The 17,164-nt window shown below is 36.2% G+C and overlaps 1 protein-coding gene and 1 long non-coding RNA gene across 3 annotated transcripts in view; both read left to right on the forward strand.

The window, feature by feature from the left end:
- The first annotated feature begins 2,395 nt into the window (after positions 1–2,395).
- On the forward strand, positions 2,396–10,654 carry LOC144432935 (uncharacterized). The gene is made up of 3 exons (XR_013480754.1): positions 2,396–2,417; positions 2,860–2,972; positions 10,640–10,654. It is a non-coding gene; the product is annotated as an uncharacterized LOC144432935 (long non-coding RNA).
- A 5-nt stretch (positions 10,655–10,659) lies between these two features.
- LOC144432934 (E3 ubiquitin-protein ligase listerin-like) overlaps positions 10,660–17,164 on the forward strand; it is a 42,432-nt gene continuing 35,927 nt past the window's right edge. For both annotated transcript variants that reach the window (XM_078121245.1, XM_078121246.1), the window contains exons 1-4: positions 10,660–10,751; positions 15,266–15,466; positions 16,174–16,272; positions 16,799–17,029. In XM_078121245.1, coding sequence (XP_077977371.1) covers positions 15,344–15,466; positions 16,174–16,272; positions 16,799–17,029 — 453 coding nt within the window. In that variant the 5' untranslated portion in view covers positions 10,660–10,751; positions 15,266–15,343. The remainder of the gene's footprint in view (positions 10,752–15,265; positions 15,467–16,173; positions 16,273–16,798; positions 17,030–17,164) is intronic.

Consider the following 17,164-nt stretch of genomic DNA (forward strand, 5'->3'; position numbering starts at 1 on the left):
TATTGTGTATGTGTGTAGTCTATAACAACTTACTTATACTGGTATATCACATCAAAACTTATTGTGTATGTGTGTAGTCTATAACAACTTACTTATACCGGTATATCACATCAAAACTTATTGTGTATGTGTGTAGTCTATAACAACTTACTTATACCGGTATATCACATCAAAACTTATTGTGTATGTGTGTAGTCTATAACAACTTACTTATACCGGTATATCACATCAAAACTTATTGTGTATGTGTGTAGTCTATAACAACTAATACTTATACCGGTATATCACATCAAAACTTATTGTGTATGTGTGTAGTCTATAACAACTAATACTTATACCGGTATATCACATCAAAATTTATTGTGTATGTGTGTAGTCTATAACAACTTACTTATACTGGTATATCACATCAAAACTTATTGTGTATGTGTGTAGTCTATAACAACTTACTTATACCGGTATATCACATCAAAACTTATTGTGTATGTGTGTAGTCTATAACAACTTACTTATACCGGTATATCACATCAAAACTTATTGTGTATGTGTGTAGTCTATAACAACTTACTTATACCGGTATATCACATCAAAACTTATTGTGTATGTGTGTAGTCTATAACAACTTACTTATACCGGTATATCACATCAAAACTTATTTTGTATGTGTGTAGTCTATAACAACTTACTTATACCGGTATATCACATCAAAACTTATTGTGTATGTGTGTAGTCTATAACAACTTACTTATACCGGTATATCACATCAAAACTTATTGTGTATGTGTGTAGTCTATAACAACTTACTTATACCGGTATATCACATCAAAACTTATTGTGTATGTGTGTAGTCTATAACAACTTACTTATACCGGTATATCACATCAAAACTTATTGTGTATGTGTGTAGTCTATAACAACTTACTTATACTGGTATATCACATCAAAACTTATTGTGTATGTGTGTAGTCTATAACAACTTACTTATACCGGTATATCACATCAAAACTTATTGTGTATATGTGTATTATAAGGAGAGGATGTCAAAGGTGCAGGTGTTTTGATGGCATGAAGTAAATAACTAAAATCAGTTTGCAAGATCTTAGATCCATGGTGAAATTTCAACAGTCACTCACTGTGATCTTTATACAGTTAGATGTGAATGATAAAGTCATACGGTACTACCGTAGTAGCTGGATGGTCTCAGAATGAATCGTACTTACTGTTTATGAGCCCATTGAAAGTCTCAAATACGGTCTCAGATTCACTCTCATTCACTGTTTACAACCCCCTTTGAGAGTCTCAACAGCAGTCGCAATGACGGTCGCACTCAATGTGTACTTCAAATTGGGACTCTCAGTTTTAGTCGCATTTACCCAGTTGAGGGGGTTGTACATACCTGCTTTAATAAGAGGGTCAGCCAAGATGTGAAGTGGTTAAGGCAACAGATTGACAAATTATCAAATTTAACCCCCCATGTGCCATGACCACCCCTTTAACCTTCTTATCAGGTTTTGTGACAAATATGACTAAATGAAGGTTAGTGAAGGAAATGTGTAAATTTGTGTTTTTACAATTAGATATTAGTTTCCCTTGCTGAAAGGGGTATCCAATATAACTCGGGTAAAATGATGAGGACCACAAATAGCCTGATAATAGAGGAAAGAGGTTCAACCACACAGCCAATGCTAACCCTAATAGTATTTAATATTATTCTATGTTATCATTGTTTTCTCTTCTAGGCATGCCTTGAAGTATTATGAAGACAACCAGCATAGTCAAGTTCATACATTTGAACTATCATTGGAAGCTTCTATGGTCAGGAATCTGTATACTAAGTAAGTCTTACATGGTTTGTGGTCAGGAATCTGTATACTACTAGTGAGTCTCACATTGTTTGTGGTCAGGAATCTGTATACTAAGTAAGTCTTACATGGTTTGTGGTCAGGAATCTATACCAAGTAAGGTTTGTGGTCAGGAATCTGTATACTATTACTGAGTAAGTCTTACATGGTTTGTGTTCAGGAATCTATACCAAGTAAGGTTTGTGGTCAGGAATCTGTATACTATTACTAAGTAAGTCTTACAAGGCTTATGGTCAGGAATCTGTATACTAAGTAAGTCTTACATAGTTTGTGGTCAGGAATCTGTATACTACTAGTGAGTCTCACATTGTTTGTGGTCAGGAATCTGTATACTAAGTAAGTCTTACATGGTTTGTGGTCAGGAATCTATACCAAGTAAGGTTTGTGGTCAGGAATCTATACCAAGTAAGGTTTGTGGTCAGGAATCTATACCAAGTAAGGTTTGTGGTCAGGAATCTGTATACTATTACTAAGTAAGTCTTACAAGGCTTGTGGTCAGGAATCTGTATACTAAGTAAGTCTTACACGGTTTGTGGTCAGGAATCTGTATACTAAGTAAGTCTTACAAGGTTTGTGGTTTCAGAAACAGCAACACGTGCGAGTATCGAACGAAGTAAAAACAAGATTTTAAATTTTGAGATCGTATGAAATTATGTCAGTGGATTCTCCAGCATGATTGCCTGCAGATGTGATCTTACGGCCAACCATAACATGTAATGTGAAGATTTTATAGAACATTGTAGCATAGCTCACACCGTAGAAGGAGCTCCAATAGTCAAGTAGAAATTTATATACTAAGTGCATGCCCCAGACTTTTACCAGACATAGACATACGTTTCCCCTTGTTATCAGCATACTCAGAAGCTATTACGTCTGCCCGTGAATGGAAAATGTTGATGTTGATGGTGATGCCTCTATTTGCGTAGAGAAAGAACAGGTAATTTCATACCTTTTAACCTTCAAAGTCAGTATCATTATTATTTGTTTTGTCCTGTAGTATACAACCTAATGTATGGAGACTGGAAATGAGAAGTCCATCGGATAATATCAGTATTTGTCAGCTCAGTGCCAGACCAGTCTTCAATCATGTCACATTTACAGAATCACAGGGTAGGTACTCAGTCTCTTACGGAATCACAGGGTAGCTAGGTAGTCAGTCTCTTACAGAATCACAGGGTGGCTAGGTAGTCAGTCTCTTACAGTATCACAGGGTGGCTAGGTAGTCAGTCTCTTACAGAATCACAGGGTAGCTAGGTAGTCAGTCTCTTACAGAATCACAGGGTAGCTAGGTAGTCAGTCTCTTACGGAATCACAGGGTGGCTAGGTAGTCAGCCTCTTACAGAATCACAGGGTAGCTAGGTAGTCAGTCTCTTCCAGAATCACAGGGTAGGTACTCAGTCTCTTACAGAATCACAGGGTAGCTAGGTAGTCAGTCTCTTACGGAATCACAGGGTGGCTAGGTAGTCAGTCTCTTACAGAATCACAGGGTAGCTAGGTAGTCAGTCTCTTACAGAATCACAGGGTAGCTAGGTACTCAGTCTCTTACAGAATCACAGGGTAGCTAGGTAGTCAGTCTCTTACGGAATCACAGGGTGGCTAGGTAGTCAGTCTCTTACAGAATCACAGGGTAGCTAGGTAGTCAGTCTCTTACAGTATCACAGGGTAGCTAGGTAGTCAGTCTCTTACAGAATCACAGGGTAGCTAGGTAGTCAGTCTCTCATGGAATCACAGGGTAGCTAGGTAGTCAGTCTCTCATGGAATCACAGGTAGCTAGGTAGTCAGTCTCTTACAGAATCACAGGGTAGATAGGTAGTCAGTCTCTTACAGAATCACAAGGTAGCTAGGTAGTCAGTCTCTTACAGAATCACAAGGTAGCTAGGTAGTCAGTCTCTTACAGAATCACAAGGTAGGTACTCAGTCTCTTACAGAATCACAGGGTAGCTAGGTAGTCAGTCTCTCATGGAATCACAGGTAGCTAGGTAGTCAGTCTCTTACAGAATCACAGGGTAGCTAGGTAGTCAGTCTCTCATGGAATCACAGGGTAGCTAGGTAGTCAGTCTCTTACAGAATCACAGGGTAGATAGGTAGTCAGTCTCTTACAGAATCACAGGGTAGCTAGGTAGTCAGTCTCTTACAGAATCACAGGGTAGCTAGGTAGTCAGTCTCTTACAGAATCACAGGGTAGCTAGGTAGTCAGTCTCTTACAGAATCACAGGGTAGATAGGTAGTCAGTCTCTTACAGAATCACAAGGTAGCTAGGTAGTCAGTCTCTTACAGAATCACAAGGTAGCTAGGTAGTCAGTCTCTTACAGAATCACAGGGTAGCTAGGTAGTCAGTCTCTTACAGAATCACAGGGTAGCTAGGTAGTCAGTCTCTTACAGAATCACAGGGTGGCTAGGTAGTCAGTCTCATGGAATCACAGGGTAGCTAGGTAGTCAGTCTCTTACAGAATCACAGGGTAGCTAGGTAGTCAGTCTCTTACAGAATCACAGGGTAGCTAGGTAGTCAGTCTCTCATGGAATCACAGGGTAGCTAGGTAGTCAGTCTCTTACAGAATCACAGGGTGGCTAGGTAGTCAGTCTCTTACAGAATCACAGGGTCGCTAGGTAGTCAGTCTCTTACAGAATCACAGGGTAGCTAGGTAGTCAGTCTCTTACAGTATCACAGGGTAGCTAGGTAGTCAGTCTCTTATAGAATCACAAGGTAGCTAGGTAGTCAGTCTCTTACAGAATCACAGGGTAGCTAGGTAGTCAGTCTCTCATGGAATCACAGGGTAGCTAGGTAGTCAGTCTCTTCCAGAATCACAGGGTAGGTAGTCAGTCTCTTACGGAATCACAAGGTAGCTAGGTAGTCAGTCTCTCATGGAATCACAGGGTAGCTAGGTAGTCAGTCTCTTACAGAATCACAGGGTAGCTACAGGGCAGATTGTTCTGAAATTTGATAGGAACATTCTTAGGGGTGTTTGATTAAGAATTGTTCATGCCATGATGATCCCATCAGTGATATGCAAATTTGGACTAAAAAAGTGTCTTTTTGGTCAAAAATCTATAATTCCAAAACTACTGAGCCAGATTTGTCTGCAATTTGGTGGGAACATTCTTTGGGGTGTTTAGATTGAGAATTGTTCATAACATGATGATCCCATAAGTGATATGCAAATTAGGTAACAAAATATGCCTTTTTGGTAAAAAAAATCTATAATTCCAAAACTACTCAGCAGATTCAGCTGAAACTTAATGTTGATGCCCATGGAGATGTGTACGTGAAAATGTTATTCACAATGTGATGATCCCATCATTGGCAGGGTTTTACATGACACAATATATTGCGTCTTTTACGCATTATTATGACCTTGTGATCCTCATAAAAATCAGGACTGTGTCCTATCAGATGCAAGAATTTCGGCACAAGATTTAATATTCCTCTCCATTTGAAGTGATTACATTAGATTCTGATTACAAAATGTTTGCGCACCAATTGCAAGAGAAGTGCCTACCCAATGATCAAATATTAGCAATTGATGGAATATCTATGCCTTTTCCATTCCTCTGACGGTAGTATTCCCTGCTCAAATCACAAAAAGCGTTGAAATCAGACCTTTTCAAGTTCGAACTGCAACATTCAAATAACCCTCGTTAACACCGCCATATTTGATATCGTTGAGTGAGATGAATAATTACCCAGAGACACTTGCGCCGACGTACATAAGGAGAAGTGATTAAATTTACGGTAGAACTTGAAAAGTTCCGATTTCAAGAGTTTTGGTAACCCGCAATGGAAGTTTTGCAGTCAAGATGAGGTAAACAGACAAATAATTGATTTATTGCTAATATTTTACCTCCGGGCGATTTTAATCCTTAGTTACCAGAATTTTTAGTAAGCCTGTGTTTCACAGCTGACTCTTTGCAGGACGGAGAAATAATAGGGACAATTGTCAGAACCGAGTCCCGGATTACTCCATATGCAAGCAGGACTAGCATCATTGTAATTGCATCTTTTACGTATGTATTTTGTCTTCTGGGTGTTACTGCTTATCTCACCGGTAACAACCGGAAGTCAAAAGACGCATGTATAAGAAGCAATTATGAGGAAGTAAAGGTAAATAAATGAAATGTAGCCTATCTACACATTGGGTAACAAACGGGAGGAAATCTCAAGAGATGAGTGACAATGTAATATCATAGTCATACCCAACTCAACTGTGAACTGTTAACATGTTTATGTTATGATATAATGGCTTAAAAAGTTCTCCCTTGTGATCATGTATAAATACCGATTCCATGCATGTTCAAACATTGAATGGTTTATTGACTATTACAAACAGCCCCAGATTGTCAGGGAGTTCAAAGAATGCATTGAACAGGTACTTTCAAAATCTCTAGACGAATGATAAAAATGTAAATGCACGGTATATAACAAAGTTCCTATCTCATCATGGATGAATAAAGACTGGGATTAAACCTAATTATTTGTATTTTCATTTGCCCTCACAATTTCATTCAAATCAATTTAATTCTGTTCTGGCTTATTTCAATCGCTCCATTGTACTATTTCCCCATCTTACAGACATTAATTGCTTGGTTTTGTGATTGACCCCCAGATTTCCAGCTGTTACCCCAAAATTTTCAGACCCTGGGTCACAAAGAACCCCCCCCCCCCCCCCCCATAACCAAAAAATGAAAACCCTGCATCATCAGATATGCAAATTAGATCTAAAATGCTTCAATCTCAATGACAGAGATGCAGAATGCTAGCATCTTTCAACGGTACGTCATATGCGTCAAGCGAAAGGTACTAGGTCTACCGTCTCCTGAATAACTGTCCCTCGCTTTTGAGCTGCTAGGTTCATCGACTAAAATAAACCATTATTAGGTAGAAGACATCACAAAATACTATTATTAACTTTTTATCATTCGTTTTTGAAAATTCACAATGTTTCACCGTTATTTTCCATGTCCAAAGGCATAACTCAGACATGCTTGAACAGATCTCATTCAAAGTTGGTATTAGGACAGTGTTCTATGACATACATGTATATATCTATTTTCGTCATGATACGATCCAATATGGCTGCCTGGCAGCCATTTTGTTTGTGAATTTTCCATGTCCAAAGCCATAACTCAGACATGCTTGAACAGGTCCCCCCCCCCCATAACCCTACACATCCTTTATTGTTGAATGGTTTATTCTATCACATCATCTTGAAGAGTAGGTATGTCCCATGTCTAACGAGGAGACACAACATGAGTAGGTATGTTCCATGTCCAATGAGCAGACACAACATATCTAAGTGTGTTTGATTTAGGTTCACAAGTGTTGTTGTGTGATCAGAGTAGTGATATCAAGAAAATGACGACATAAACTGCCTTAAAACCCAATCATAGCGGGGACTATATGTCATTCTCAATGACTTGTTGATTGTGACTCTGTGGATTGCTTGACTGTCTTGCGTCTACTTTATAAGATCCCGGGTATTAGCACTATCATAATTGTAATTATTGACTACACAGGGTAAATATATTCCAAAAGGAGTTTAATAGCATCTTGACAGTGAAATGTGGGGTGTGGGGGGGGGGGGGAGCTTGAGAAGGGAATGTGTACATGTCTTATTGGGGGGGGGGGGGGAGACCCCCTAGAAGCCCTGGAGGTTTTTTACTCCGAAAAGTCAATTTTGAGACTATTCAGACCCTTTCAGACAATAATTTCCAAACTTTACAAGACAGCACCAACATGTAAAAAGAAAAAATATTTTTGAAATATTAAGTTTGATAGCATCTTGACAGTAAGCCAATTTTTATAGGCTATTCAGACCCTTTCAAGCAATAACTCAATCCATGCTTTACAAGACAGCACCATCAAGTATCAGAAACTATTCTTTATAACTTACATAGGGTTGAAATATGTTCTTAAAAAGTTAAATGGCATCATTATATACATGTAGTAAAGGTCAGCACATCTAATGGTAGTATATTGGTAGGGCAGATTTGGAGTTTAAGGCAATTTTAGACTATCTTGGCAAACATTTCACATCTTTAAAAGACAACATCATCTCAAATTAGAATTGGGTGAAAATATTTAAGAAAAGTTCAATACCATTATGACAGTAAAAATGTTGTTGGTGCATCTGATTGTTGGTGAATTGAATGCATGGGTGACCTCTGGGGGTGAGGGAGGCCTTGGGGGTTTTCCCCCTGGCAGATCTGCAGTTTTTTGCTTCTATTAAGGCAATGTTTAGGTTATTCATAACCTTTCAGGTAATATTTCCAAGCTTCGAATAGCTAACGTAAATGTTTTAAATGAGATTCCCATGTCACATAAAAATGGCCCCGTAACATTGGTACAGTGGCATTAATATTGCATGTATAGTAAAGTCACTGGTATATTAGAGAACTTTAAGTGGTCATACCTAGTGTATAATAGAAACTGGAATCTGATGAGATGTGGTGATTTGTAGTGTCAATAACATGTAGTGTCCAAAATAGAAAGTGTATTAATCCCTTCTGACAAGTTCATAGTAACGAGTAGGGAACATTATAGATTAACTCCTTTTATAAACTATCTATGAAGATTACCATTACGAAACCTTCAAGTTCACCTTTGCCCAAAAGTGCAATATAAGTGAAGCACTGATTGTGAAACAGCCAAGCATTTACATGACATGTTCTATAACTAGTGTGGTAGCTAGGTAATACATGTATATGTATATGTATAGTTATGTTTGAACTAATAAGTAATATTAAAGAATTCATGTAAGAAACAGGGACAAGAACAAATATTGACATGTACCACATTTCAGACAAGGCTATATATGCCATTGTAAAAAAAGGATTTTTTCTTCCATCACAATCCAAAACACAATGAACCCCCTATCCACAATTTTGAAAACAGCATGACACCCCTACTGCCAATTTCAAAAACAAGGTGACACCCCCTCCTAATTCCCCCCCCCCCTCCCCATCCGAAGAAACTGACCGGTCCCTAAAACAGGACCACGTCTATAACAATGTCTATTGGTATTAATTTTTTAAATTTTACAGTATCTAGAGGTCAAATGACAAAAGTTGTAGTCATTTGCATAATTACTTATTAATAATTACGCTATATTTTAAGAAAGCTTAATTTGATACATGCATTGATACACTTTACTGATGTAGTTTTTTAATTGCAATCAGTCATTTGTATAATTAATGATTTGAGAATGCAAGCTTTAAATTCCATGAGATTTGGTATACACGTTGATGATAACAAATTGCATCTGTCCCATAAAGCTAGATTATTCATTTGTATAATTAATGATTTTCAGTAATTAGGCAATCTATCTTAGTATTGTAAGTATACAAACTTAAGATTTTTTTTTATACTTTGATGTAACTATTTGTCAATTAAGGGGAATGATTGATAGCTGTAGCCAAGGTTTGCATTTCTACAATTATTGTGTGGAGGAATGAAAATCTAAAGACTTTGTCCTTATAGAAGGCATTCAGTTTAAATCTGGTTGATGAAGTACTGGTTCCATTCTATATGTATAAAGTGTGTTGACCATTGTCCTGAAACAAGTTCTATTGAAATAATTATATCATTTACATCTCTGAACAAAATTACATCACACAATTTATGTTTGATTTCACAGACAGGACATATCATTCACATAACTGAAACATATAGTCTGTTTGATTTCACAGACAGGACATATCATTCACATAACTGAAACATATAGTCTGTTTGATTTCACAGACAGGACATATCATTCACATAACTGAAACATATAGTATGTTTGATTTCACAGACAGGACATATCATTCACATAACTGAAACATATTGTCTGTTTGATTTCACAGACAGGACATATTCACATAACTGAAACATATAGTATGTTTGATTTCACAGACAGGACACATCATTCACATAACTGAAACATATAGTCTGTTTGATTTCACAGACAGGACATATCATTCACATAACTGAAACATATAGTATGTTTGATTTCACAGACAGTACATATCATTCACATAACTAAAACATATAGTATGTTTGATTTCACAGACAGGACATATCATTCACATAACTAAAACATAGTATGTTTGATTTCACAGACAGGACATATCATTCACATAAATGAAACATATAGTCTGTTTGATTTCACAGACAGGACATATCATTCACATAACTGAAACATATAGTATGTTTGATTTCACAGACAGGACATATCATTCACATAACTAAAACATATAGTATGTTTGATTTCACAGACAGTACATATCATTCACATAACTAAAACATATAGTATGTTTGATATCACAGACAGTACATATCATTCACATAACTAAAACATATAGTATGTTTGATTTCACAGACAGTACATATCATTCACATAACTGAAACATATAGTATGTTTGATATCACAGACAGTACATATCATTCACATAACTGAAACATATAGTCTGTTTGATTTCACAGACAGGACATATCATTCACATAACTAAAACATATAGTCTGTTTGATTTCACAGACAGGACATATCATTCACATAACTGAAACATATAGTATGTTTGATTTCACAGACAGGACATATCATTCACATAACTGAAACATATAGTATGTTTCATTTCACAGACAGTACATATCATTCACATAACTGAAACATATAGTATGTTTGATTTCACAGACAGGACATATCATTCACATAAATGAAACATATAGTCTGTTTCATTTCACAGACAGTACATATCATTCACATAACTGAAACATATTGTCTGTTTGATTTCATCATAAACAGAACATTCTTGGAATGGTATAGCTGATTCAACATATTCTATATCACAACAAAGGCAGAATGGGATGAATTGATGTCACGGGAATTGTCAAGCAAGATTTCAAAATGAAAACAGGTAGGTACACTCTGCAAGGACATTGTGATACTTCAAAATGGGTTTAAATCTACTCAAGCTGTAACTAGAATGTTTTTAGCACAACTGATCTGAGCTTCAGTAGTGCTATAGGCATGGTGTGGTGTCTGTCTGTCTGTCTGTCTGTCTGTAGATGTATGTATGTATATATGTGTGTGTGTGTGTGTGTATGTGTATGTGTGTGTGTAAGATTTAACTCCAAAACCACCAGACCGATTGACTTGTGAAATTTAGTAAGGATATTACTTGTGGTGTCTAGTTGGGAAATTGTTCAAAGTAAATGATTGCATCATTCTATTGGTTTGTGATTTGGGTATAAAATGTCATTTAAAAAATTAAACTAAAAAACTACAGGTTAGATTTGTCTGAAAACTTGGTGAGAACATTCCTAGAGGTGTGTAGAATAAGAATTGTTGATTACATTATGATACCATGAGTGACATGCAAATGAGGTATAAAAACATGTCTTTCTGGTCTAAAATCTTTAATTTCAAAAGTACTTGAATGATTTGGCAGACATTTTACAGGGATGTCTCTGGAAATGTCATGTTCAAGGGAATTGATTCCATGATGATCCCCTGAATGATATGCCGATAAGTGCTAAAAAACTGATGTTTTTGTGTCAGATTTCTCTCATGAATATTTAGCCAGATAGGGTTGTACAGAAATGTTATTGTTAATCTCATTAAATCATTAAAACTTTTATGGGGTACTTAACAAAATGTAACAAGTGTGCACGTTAGTGGCACTTGAATTATCCCTCCTTGAGGTTGCTTGGAAAAATTAGCAAAGTTTTAACACAAAGTGACCCAATGGCTCACATTAAAGTCTGTCAGTGAAGGAAAGGCAAGTGAATAAACATTCCAAAAAATGTATGCAGATATGCCTAGCATCAAGACCACACCCATAGCAATAGTTAAATGATAGTTAAACCATCGTGTATATTGTAGATATAACATGGATGGGTAGGAATGGGAGAAAATCTTCAAGTAATGTATGCAAATATGTCTTGCAACAAGACCACATAATCATAGTAGAATTTAGAAAATTGAAGTTTTTTCTTTTATTACTGTACATACATTTATATCCACAACACGCACATCTTCATCACAAGGACAATAGCTATACAATTACCAAGTTTTCTTTTTTTCTTTTATTTACACTGGACAAGAAACAATGGTTATTTTCATGTTCATGTTCATACACATATACACATACATTTACATGTTATAAAGTGAGTCAATATTTTTCTGATGCAGGAAGAAATTCAGACATTCATGATGTTAAATTTTCAAAATATATTTGACCAAAATAGTGCTGAAGCTATATAAATATTAGCAATCTCATCATATTGTTTACTTCCCATAGTTCCTTGTATCATTTTCCATTTGGTCTTTTCCTGGTCAAAGTTGCCAGTCTACTTTGGAGAGTACATGTGATACTAAGCTGGTTGAAATGAATTGTCTGGCTTTCCTACTTATGACATCACTGGATGTACATTTTCCCCCTTTGATGCTTCAGCTACCTCATTCAGGCATGAGAGAGTGCATTATATATAAGCATAAGGAATGCCTGGATATTTCAGGCTAGCCATTCCAGTAAATAGAGACATTTTTATAACCTCTGGGTTCTGGAGAGTCATTGCATGGCACCTACAATTATTTGGGATTTCAAAGAAACATCAAGTTGATCTTGTGCATTTACACGTATAGGGTATCTTTGCTATGAGACATTGCATCATGGGAGATAGCAGAAATACAATATTCATTGGTTGAACATTTGATATTCATGACAGCTGTTTCACACTGAAGTGTATAGCATTTTGTACTCATGAATATTCAGTGTTCAACCATTGAACAATCATGAATGTCTGCATGCTATCTCCCATGATGCAATAGCCTATAGCAAAGATACCCTGTAAATGAGTGCACAACATCAACGTGATGTTTCTCTGAAATCTAAAATAATAGTCAGTGATGTAAAATCTTGAAATGACTCTCCAGAACCCATGTCTTATAAAATTGTCTCTATTTCCCGGAGTGGTGTCCCACTTTAAATGAAAAAATAAACCCTGTATAGTAGTTTTCATTATATATGTCAGTAAACTTTCTGCCTCCCATGCACACTGAGTCTGAGAACTAATCATGATTGACTGCTTACAATTCTGCATGTTATTCTGCAACTACACAATGCTTGATTGGAGGGATAATAGGTACATTTGTTGGAAATACAATGATATAATATTTATATTGATAAAGAACTTGACAGTTGAATTTATCACATATTTCTGGACTGTACCAATAATAAGTTGTTTTGTTCTTCATGGCAACACATTTAAAAAATAACCACATTTCATTTCTAATAAAAGATGGAATAGAAATTCACAGTTTAGTATGATGTGGGAGGTAAGAAACCATTGGTCTAAGTGATAAAACTGATTTTTGGCACAAATGAACTGAGGTTCAGTAGTACATTGTAGTGCTATAGGCTTCGGTATATCATTGTGTGTTTATGTGTGTGCGGATGTGTATGTAAGCGACTTAAAGTCAAAAACTGCCTGACTGATTGCCTTGGTATTTGGTGGAGACATTACTTAGGGCATTTAGATGGAAAATTGTTGAAATGAAAATGATCACATCAGAGATATGTATTTTGGGTCAAATGTTTATATTTCTCGGTATGTGGATCTACGCAATCTTAGAAACCCATGTTATTTTACCCCTTGTAGCAGAATCACTGGTTCAGCCAGTAAACTGTCTATGACATATAAATACAGAAGTATTCAAATCCTCTACAGATGAGATGGTAAATATAATATGTACAATTTACATTACAATCCAGTGTAATAGGCCTACTACATAAAACTGGACTTTGTCTCCGTTGCCATGGAATCAGCCTATTGTATTGACATTAGTATGTGTGTTTAATAATCATAACATGACTAGAGGGTAAGCACAAGATGTCTTGGTTTCACATCCATGGTTTCACTTACAGCAATATATACTCACATATGCAACTCTGGTTGTGGCACTTGACATAAGAATTTCAACCCAAAGTCACAAAGCAACTACAAATGTACATGTATGCCATGATAGTTTGACCTTTGACCCTTGTGAAACAACAATGAGTATAGCTAGATGCTAATTAGTCTTGGTCTTTCAACCAATCAAAAACCTGGTAAATCTCAGTTTTCAACTTGAGAGTAAATGAAACATGTAAATGTACTATCTGCAAAGTACTTCTGGGTTAAAACCATTTGATTGGTGGGGGTGGCAGGGCTAGAGGATTTGAACCCAACAAATCAACCACCATGACTGTAAAAATGTTTTTGCTAAGTAGGTGAACAGCTGATTTTTTTTAAATATTTGCTTTAATTTGACTTTTCGTTGTGTTGCCTTACGTTGTGTCACGTCGTGTCACTTTTTATCTTTGAAATTGTACTTTCTCATAACAGAAGACATACATGATGAATGTAGTGTATTTCAAAAGTAAAAGCTAACAATGAATGTAGCTTTTAATATTCAAAAAGTAGTTAGTAAAAGTAGGTTTTCTGGTGGTATTTTAACATGTAGAGGTACTAATAATATGAGGTAACATTTGAATCAAAATACAAGAGAGCAGTGTAGGGGTGGGTACCCCTAGAAACTTTAAGAACTAAAAGATTGTTTTGTGGTGCTATTTAACATGTAGAGGTACTAATAATATAAGGTAAAATTTTAATCAAAATACAAGAGAGCAGTGTAGGGGTGGGTACCCCTAGAAACTTTAAGAACTAAAAGATTGTTTTGTGGTGCTATTTTAACATGAGGTAAAATTTTGATCAAAATACAAGAGAGCAGTGTAGGGGTGGGTACAGAGTAGAGACTTCTCCACTGTCTATGATCAAAGGTACATCTGAAATAAATCACCTAAATGAAAATACAAGGAAAACAAACTTGTTGACATTTATAATACTTTCAGGCCTTAATTATTAAATAATGAAGAAAGGTATGTGAATTTTATCATCTGTGCATATTTTTATCATAGACCAAAACAAATTGTTTGATTCTGGTCACCCGGCCCAACCTTGTTTTTTACTGCTATTCTTGACTTTTTTTGTAGGTAATTTGAAAAAAAATCAACATTTTTAAAATAATGAGAAATTGTGAGATTTGAAGATGTCATTGCCTCATGTGATCAAAACAACATGGTAGAATACAGCGTACCTCACAATTTCATGCAGAAAGTGTGATTACATTGAAGAGAAGGCTCTATTGACCTCTCTTTAAACATGAAGAGAACATCTGAACAGATCCACAAAGATAAAAATATATTATTAATAACAATGTGTGTGTGTGTGTGTGTGTGTGTGTGTGTGTGTGTGTGTGTGTGTGTGTGCGTATGTGTGTGTGTGTGTGTGTGTGTGTGTATATGTAACCCTACATGTACCTACTCACCCTATTTTGAAATTGGGCATTATTGGAATATCACAATTTTTCTTTTTGCCTCATATTTAGCCTTCCAGTAGTGGGCGTGCTGCAGAGCTCCTTGCCAGAGATGGTGGTGGTGCTGTAGGATTTGTTGGATTTGGTAGTATGGCAGGTGATCTGGGTTATGTACCAACACAAGGTGCTGATGATATCGATGTGTCTGTAGATGCAGATTTTAGAATGGTGATGAGAAAGATGACCAAGAAAGATGTCACCACAAAACTCAAAGTAAGTCAGAGATAAAATAATACAGGTGAATTAGAGTTCAAGGGGAATATGACTCCAGGAAATAAACTTTGGGTTCTGGAGGATCATTGCATGATTTTACATCACATACATTATGCATGATTGCAGAGAAAAACTGAGTTGTTTCTCATTATTTGTTCAGTACAGTCCTTGAAATTAGTATGCATTGTCTTATGGGAGTTATAACTGCTTAACATAGATATTCATTATGAAGAATCATACGACACTGGTAATCCAACCTTTGGTTTACTAAGATAGGCTCAAACTAAATATATTGTTCTTCAGTGTGGTAGATTACACAAGTGGAGGATTACAGTTCCTCTGTTGTGTGATTCTAATCACCCTGTGATCAATACACATAAGTGTAAACATTGGAAGTCCCAAAACAGCACTGCAAGTTCATGGAACTCTAAATAGACTAGTTTTCAGAGACACCTCCCTACTGAGACTATAGTATAATTAAACCAACGTCCATTCAATAGCTTATCACTGTTTTATCAACACGTTGCAACAATACATGTAGATTTAGTTTGTGTCTATCTTAGAAAATGAAAGGCTCAACTACCAGGGTAATATTATCTTCAGATAAAACAAAACATGGGATGAGTTCATTGTAGCAATATGTATTCTATGATATCATAATCATGCTGTCATTTCATTTCAAACTGTGTACAATTTTAATTTGTTAGGCTACTCAAGAGTTTACAGCAATGTGTAAAGAAAAAGATGAAGATATTGTCAAAGGTATACTACCATACTGGCATCGACTTTATGCAAAGATAGCTAATGTAAGTACTACTAGTTAATAAGTTATATTTGAAGTGCTTTGTTGTCAGTAAACCTGAATGTCATTCTCGTAAACCAGAGCTGTCATTTCTTCCAAAAACTTCGAAATAACAAGACCTGTTCAGACAGCATGTTTTGGACGGTGTCGTAAAAGAGGCCATGGTTTGCGACGATGCTGAATGTATGTCTTTTTTAAGTGTTCACTTCCAATGTCATAGATATTTGGGTACTAAATATGAATGTGATTACAAGTGATTTCCTGTAAAGACCAGTAGGACTACCCCACGATGATTGAACGCTAGATGGTTTTGTTACAAAGTTGTCTAAGTTACTTAGTACTAGTTTGTCACCTAAGATCATATTGATACAAGTATACTATATAGTTAGAAGTAAGTCTGACTGGACTTTTTTGATGACACATTAAGTTACCCTACACCAAGTGCATTGCCTAAACACTGCCACTAGAGGGCACTACTTATTTGAAAGGTGTATTATCATTGAGTTAATGGCAATATTTTATATTGATAGGACCATGATAGGAGAGTTCGGGAAGCCATCCAACAAGCCCATGAACAGGTTGCTGTCAAAGTCCGTCGTAATTTAGCTCCACATCTGAAATATTTGATGGGTCCGTGGTTAGTAGGACAGTGTGATACGTATGGTCCTGCTGCTAGTGCTGCTAAGTCCGCCTTCAATGCTGCATTCCCACCTACCAAACAAACTGAAGCTATTGCCTACTGTAAAGAAGACATTTTAGCTGTAAGTTTGAAACTCTTTGTTTTGTTGTGAGATATATTCCTGACTGAAAACTGACAAAAGGGGGACTGAGTCAGAAACAGCTGACTGCCTTACAGTCTGTGATACCCCAATACACCATATTCCGGTTATAGGAAA

This window comes from Glandiceps talaboti, chromosome 3 (genome assembly GCF_964340395.1).
Source record: "Glandiceps talaboti chromosome 3, keGlaTala1.1, whole genome shotgun sequence".
Taxonomy (NCBI): domain Eukaryota; kingdom Metazoa; phylum Hemichordata; class Enteropneusta; family Spengelidae; genus Glandiceps; species Glandiceps talaboti.